The sequence below is a fragment of the Bison bison genome, unplaced genomic scaffold, assembly GCF_000754665.1.
Source record: "Bison bison bison isolate TAMUID 2011002044 unplaced genomic scaffold, Bison_UMD1.0 scf7180017864517, whole genome shotgun sequence".
In the NCBI taxonomy this organism is placed as follows: Eukaryota; Metazoa; Chordata; class Mammalia; order Artiodactyla; family Bovidae; genus Bison; species Bison bison.
In genome coordinates this window covers 4,014,441-4,021,654 of record NW_011495070.1, presented here as the reverse complement: position 1 = coordinate 4,021,654, position 7,214 = coordinate 4,014,441, and the positions used below count along the sequence as shown (strand labels likewise).

The window sequence follows — 7,214 nt, the reverse complement described above, 5'->3', positions numbered from 1 at the left end:
AGTTCAGTTCAGTTCAGTTTAGTCACTCAGTCGTGTCCGACTCTTTGTGACTCCATGAATCGCAGCATGCCAGGCCTCCCTGTCCATCACCAACTCCCAGAGTTCATTCAAACTCACGTCCACCGAGTCGGTGATGCCATCCAGCCATCTCATCCTCTGTCCTCCCCTTCTCCTCCTGCCCCCAATCCCTCCCAGCATCAGAGTCTTTTCCAATGAGTCAACTCTTTGCATGATGTGGCCAAAGTACTAGAGTTTCAGCTTTAACATCCGTCCTTCCAAAGAACACCCAGGGGTGATCTCCTTTAGAATGGACTGGTTGGATCTCCTTGCAGTTCAAGGGACTCTCAAGAGTCTTCTCCAACACCACAGTTCAAAAGCATCAATTCTTCAGCGCTCAGCTTTCTTCACAGTCCAACTCTCACATCCATACGTGACCACAGGAAAAACCATAGCCTTGACTAGACGAACCTTGGTTGGCAAAGTAATGTCTCTGCTTTTGAATATGCTATCGAGGTTGGTCATAACTTTCCTTCCAAGGAGTAAGCGTCTTTTAATTTCATGGCCACAATCACCATCTGCAGTGATTTTGGAGCCCAAAAAACTAAGTCTGACACTGTTTCCACTGTTTTGACATGAAGTGATGGGACCAGATGCCATGATCTTCGTTTTCTGAATGTTGAGCTTTAAGCCAACTTTTTCCCTTCCCTCTTTCACTTTCATCAAAAGGCTTTTTAGTTCCTCTTCACTTTCTGCCATAAGGGTGGTGTCATCTGCATATCTGATATGTTATTGATATTTCTCCCAGCAATCTTGATTCCAGCTTGTGTTTCTTCCAGTCCAGCGTTTCTCATGATGTACTCTGCATATAAGTTAAATAAGCAGGGTGACAATATACAGACTTGACGTACTCCTTTTCCTATTTGGAACCAGTCTGTTGTTCCATGTCCAGTTCTAACTGTTGCTTCCTGACTTGCATATAGGTTTCTCAAGAGGTAGGTCAGGTGGTCTGGTATGCCCATCTCTTTCAGAATTTTCCAGTTTATTGTGATCCACACAGTCAAAGCCTATGTAAAAAAAAAAAAAAACTGGAGGATACCTTAGAGATAACACACTTCAAGGCTCTCATCTTATGCCCAATAGATATGCAAAAGCCAATGCAGAGAATTAACTAACTTACTATATCACATAGCTAGTTAAGAACATGTCTGAAGACACATTCTTTTATCTCTTTGCAGGCTTACCTACATGATTTAAGAATAGGATCCTGTCATAGCTCCTTAGATTTCTATCACAGTTTCAGGTTGGAATTAGAATAAGTTTCATATCTTTCACTTGCATGTGCAGAGTCTCTCTACATCCTCTTTCTCCCTACTCTCTGCCTAGGAGGCAGAGCTGTACGGCCATCATAAGCACAGCTCTCATACCTTTCAGCCTTCAGCTGTACTTGGCCAAAGGGACGCATCATATAATTTTAAAGGACTGGTATTTGGAGGAACTATATCTTATGGCAAAGAAGTCCTGAGAGAGACCATCAATTGGCTTCTTGCTTCTGGAAGCATCTAGTATCAGTAGGCATTCTGAATAGGCCATGGTTATGTATCCTGAGTCTTAGAAACTCGAGCCTGAGCTCTGTGCTCTTTCTGTGTTCACCAGGGGACAGAAGTCTGCTTTCAACTAAAAGGCCTGAATCGAGTGATAATGTTTATGTAGAATTTCAGGACTATGGTCAGCAGGTAGTTCTGCTTCTGCGACCCAAGATCCCAAAAGGAAAGCAAGTATTAATTACTCTAAAGCTGAACAGAGGAAAAACACTAATTTTATGTCTTTAAAAAAGACCTCTAGGCAAATTAGGATAGTGTCTTCCTAAATTCAAGTGCAATTTAATTGCTTTATTTTCAGAAATAGCTGGAAGGATCTTGTTTTAGCTGAGAAATATATTAAAGAATAACACATATAGACCTATGTTTACAATACTGTAGCCACTAGCCATATGCAGCTAATTAAATTAATTAAGAGTAAATTAATGACCAACCTAGACAGCGTATTAAAAAGCAGAGACATTACTTTGCCAACAAAGGTCCTTCTAGTCAAAGCTATGGTTTTTCCACTAGCTGTGTGTGGATGTGAGAGTTGGACTATAAAGAAAGCTGAGCACTCAAGAATTGAGGCTTTTTAACTGTGGTATTGGAGAAGACTCTTGAGTCCCTTGGACTGTGGAGATCCAACCTGTCAGTCCTAAAGGAAATCATTCCTGATATTCATTGGAAGCATGATGAAGCTGAAACTCCAATACTTTGGCCAGCTGATGCAAAGAACTGACTCATTGGAAAAAACCATGATGCTGGAAAAATTTGAAGGCAGGAGAATGGGACAACAGAGGATGAGATGGTTGGATGGCATCACTGACTTAATGGAAATGAATTTGAGCAAGCTCCAGGAGTTGGTGATGGACAGGGAAGCTTGGTGTGCTGCAGTCCATGTAGTCACAAAGAGTAGGACACGGTTGAGCTTCTGAACTGAACTGAAATATAATTCAAAATATAGTTTCTTGGTTGCACTAATCACCTGGCTACTGGTGGCTAAATTGGATAGCATAAATTATAGAATCTTTCCATCATTGCAGAAAGCTCTATTACAGCACTACATAGTTACCACTATGAAGACAGAATTATTCAAGACATATTTAGGGTCAATAAACAGGTTTTAGGTCGATTCTCTGAATATTCTGGAACTTATTCAAGTTAGTAAAGCAAACAAAGAAAAGTGACATTTATTGCATACCAATAAAGTTCCCGGCTCTGTGTTATGTTCTTCTCATGGATTAGCTTATTTAATCCTCAAAAAATCCATATTACTTGCCTATTATTAGTATCCCACCTACTAATATTTTTATGGTTAGTAATTGCTGCAGGCATAATTAGAATCCAGCTAATCTGACTCTAATACCTAGCTCTTAACAGTCACACTCTACTGCCTACCTAATAATTGAAGTCATACTGAATTTTTTGAACTTTTTTTTTTCTATGGATGAGGAAAACCAGGTAATCATTATCAGGTAAAATAAGATATTATTCAATACCTTGCAAGTATACAATATTTCTCAAAAAATTTTTCAAATGCCTTTATCATATGAACTAAATACCATTGTTAATGAAAATATTAATCAATAGTCTAAGAAAGAAATGGAAAACTTTATTTGAGCCAACCTTAGGATTATAACCCAGGAAATAGGCTCTCAGAGAGCTTTAAAAGCTGCTTTGAAGAGGTAAGAGGGTAGGAGAGTATATATGTGATTTTGGTGAAGAGGTGCATGCAATCAACACGTCTCAGTAGAAGGCTGCTGCCAGCTGTGAGGAGCAAACATCTTAGTTAATGGTGTATTGCTTTTCTAAGCATGGGGAGATACAAGAAACTGGGTTCACAGAATTTTCTCCCGAAAATATTTAACTATCTGAGGACCTGTTCTGTCAGTTTTCCCAGAGCACAAAATGCCTCATCCTTATCTTCACCCTGGTTCCTCTTAGGGTATATTGCATGTCACTGCAGTGACTAGTGACTTGATTTTTGTAGAACTGAATGATAGACAACATTCTCTATTTTCACAATCCTTTTTCTTTGAGTCTTAATTTCCACCAAAGTCTGGGAGGTATTTTGTGACCAATTTATCCCTTGGCACTGGAAATGCTTATTCCCAGGTCAGGTGAGGATTTTGTTGATAAGCCACTCAGTGTGCTGTTACTGGACCAGGCCCTGTTAACAGTAACCAAAAGCCTCTGGACCACCTAACTTATGAGTCTGTTATGATCCAGGAAATGACTCCCTCTTGTTGCTTTTTTCATCCCATATTTAGAGTAAAACTGTTACAATCATTTATCTTATAGAAATATGTTTTTGATCAGTTGTTTCAAATTGCCTATTCATCATTAATTTTATCTGAGGCTCAGTCACACATTTGGTATTGCAAGAAGCAATAATCTTGTAAAATAGGCAGAATACAAGTAATATAGCTGGTAACATTAGTAAGGTCATAAGTAGGTATTTAAGCTAAGAACATCTATTGGGTGTGGCCCAGTATCTTGCAGGCCCTCTGATCAGTCAGTTCTGCAGTAGTCACTGTCTTTAAGAGAAATTATATATTGGCATTGTTCATAAAGTTCACCGATGATGCCTTTACATATAAGGCAAATGATACTTCATCATGACCCCTTACAGGATTGAGAGCAAGAAAGGAATGTTATTTTCTTAAGAGTTACATGGCTTGTGTCAGAAGAAGAAAAATTGATCTTTGTGGTTGAGCAGGTACTTCTGCCTTTGGGGAGGTCTGATTAACATATAAGGCAGATACATGATACGTACTAGACAAGCGGGAAGAGGACAAGGGCAAAGTTTTATGTTTCAATATTTATTGTCTTGCCTTAAAGTATGTATTTTTATTTCATTACCATGTGCTTTGTTTATGTTAAAAATATGCAGTATATTAATTCTACTTCATTTTAAAAAGCTTTGTTGTTATTGTTGTTTTTCCATCACTAAGTTGTGTCTGACTCTTTGCAACCCCTTGGACTGCAGCACGCCAGGCTCTTCTGTCCTCCACTGTCTTCCAGAGTTTGCTCAAATTCAAGTCCATTGAGTCAGTGATGCTATCTAACCATCTAATCCTCTGCTGCCTTCTTCTCATTTGGCCTTCACTTTTCCCCAGCATCAGGAGATGAGTTGGCTCTTCATGTCAGGTGGCCAAAGTATGGGAACTTCAGCTTTAGCATCAGTCATTACAATGAGTATTCAGGGTTGATTTCCTTTAGGATTGACTGGTCTGATCTCCTTGCTGTCCAAGGAACCCTCAGGAATCTTCTCCAGCACCACAATTCAAAAGCATCAATTCTTCAGTACTCAACTTCCTTTATGGTGCAGTTCTCACATCCAACTTGGCTATTGCTAAAAATATACTGTTAATTTTAGACAGAATTTGGAGAATATGTTACTGATACCACATTCCTTCACAATCATCAGTAGGATGTTTATATTGTTTTCTTTCCTTCTTTTAAATAAATTAGCCACTCTTAAAATCATCTTATTTTAAAGTAGGAAAATAAACTGAAGTAACAGTTGATGATTTAGTTCCCATTTACTGAGTCAGTCAAGACCTTATTTAGCATAAGGTTAAAGTACATAAGGAAAAAATTATGCCTAGTATATTTACATAGCTATGATTAAGAAATTGAATATTTTGCTAATGGTTTGCATTGTTAGCACTATCATTAACTATATTCAAATACATGACTTGATCTTTAAAAAAATATTTTTTTATCTCATAAATTATGTCTTTGGAGCACTACAATACTCCCACTATTTACACAGTATAAAAACATAAAGGAAAAGTAAATTCAGTAATTTAATGTCTTATTATACCAGCAATGTATAGATTGCACAACTAAAATTCATTTTATTTGCATACTTAAAAAGATATCTTAAAAATGAAATAGCTTTTGATTATAAAAGTGTCTTTTTGCAAATAGAAAATTCTATATTTTTCTTATTGGCAGCAGTTTAGTTTTGCATGAGTTAGTATTTCCTGCTGTGCTAAACATTAATTCAGAAAGGAAGATTGACAGCAACTTAAGTATTCAAAGGCCAAGTTGCATAGATCAGGCCAGATTAACTTCCTTACGTCTCAATATTCAAATAGGATATTTTTCTGATACCCTCAAGAGGTTTCTGGAGATTGCAGTACATCATTGTGTTTTCTAATTGCACATCATGTTTCTCAATTTGTACAGAAAATGACAAGTGAGATTTTTCCACAATATGCCTATTCTACCATTGGGGGAATTTTATGTATTTTTTTTCTTTTTTAAGCACAACAGTAGACTATCATTCACTACTGTTTTGAAATATGTCCATGGCCATATTTTCAAATATTATTTATTCATTTATTTGAGACATTAAAAGTAAGAAGCATAACCACTGGACCACCAGGGAAGTCACAAGGCTTTCACTTTTTAAATATCAGATATGGATAGGGTGTATTCTAAATTACATTGGTATTTTCTTACACAACCTTGTAACACACATCCATGATAGACACTATTAAGTAGTTTATGTGAATTATACTAATGTTTAGGAAATCCGTATCTTTTAGTATTATTTTCAATATACTTTCTTCTTTAATTCTGATTTTCTTTCTGCTTAACACTTTAAATCTCAAATATGGAAAAAGGGGCCGCGACGGCCGGAGCGGGATAGCTCGGCGCGGGAGGGAGCGAAGCCGCGCGCGCGGGAAGCGAGCGAGATGCAGCGCCGAAGCTTCCTCCTCCTCGCCCTCCTCGCCTTGCTGGCGCTCACCTCCGCGGTGGCCAAAAAGAAAGACAAAGTGAAGAAGGGAGGCCCAGGGAGCGAGTGTGCCGAGTGGACCTGGGGTCCCTGCACCCCCAGCAGCAAGGACTGCGGCGTGGGATTCCGCGAGGGCACCTGTGGGGCCCAGACGCAGCGCATCCGGTGCCGGGTGCCCTGTAACTGGAAGAAGGAGTTTGGAGCCGACTGCAAGTACAAGTTTGAGACCTGGGGGGCGTGTGATGGGGGCACAGGCACCAAAGCCCGCCAAGGGACCCTGAAGAAGGCGCGATACAATGCCCAGTGCCAGGAGACCATCCGAGTGACCAAGCCCTGCAGCCCCAAGACCAAAGCCAAGGCCAAAGCTAAGAAAGGGAAGGAAAAGGACTACCGGCCAGGCCCGGATGCCAAGGCACCCCGGCTTCACTCGGAGGCCCGACCCACGCCCTCCCTCCACAGGCTCAAGATGTTACCCACCAGTGCCTTCTGCCTCCTCGTTAGCTTTATCATCATGCCCTGCTTCTTCCCTTTCACTTGCCCACATCACCCCAAGTGCCCAAAGTGGGGAGGGACAAGGGATCCTGGGCAGCTTGAGCACTGCCCCCCCCACCCCCCTGCGCAAAGGTATTTGATTCCCCTCTACCCACTTTTGTTTTTCGCCTACTGGATGCATTACTAAGAAATAAATAAAATAAATATCTTTTTGTTCCCAATAAAGCTTTTCTTTTAATATATAAAAAAAATAAAATAAAATAAATCTCAAATATGCAATCTCCAGTAAGCTATTTTAAAGTTTAACCTAAAATTTAAAACGTGACATAATATAAATCATTTTACTAATGTAGACGTTAATGATTATTTGTTTTATTCATGTTTAAGTAGGA

At 39.4% G+C, this 7,214-nt stretch overlaps 1 protein-coding gene across 1 annotated transcript; it reads left to right on the top strand.

Moving 5' to 3' along the window:
- Window positions 1-6,214: 6,214 nt before the first annotated feature.
- On the top strand, window positions 6,215-7,009 carry LOC104981300 (midkine). The gene has a single exon (XM_010830311.1). It carries the CDS (start codon window positions 6,290-6,292, stop codon window positions 7,007-7,009), a length of 720 nt encoding a protein of 239 aa, XP_010828613.1. The 5' UTR covers window positions 6,215-6,289.
- Window positions 7,010-7,214: the final 205 nt, after the last annotated feature.

What these genes read in the sequence shown, in the direction of transcription:
- LOC104981300 (XM_010830311.1), top strand. Translation starts at nt 6,290, where the DNA reads ATGCAGCGCCGAAGCTTCCTCCTCCTCGCCCTCCTCGCCTTGCTGGCG.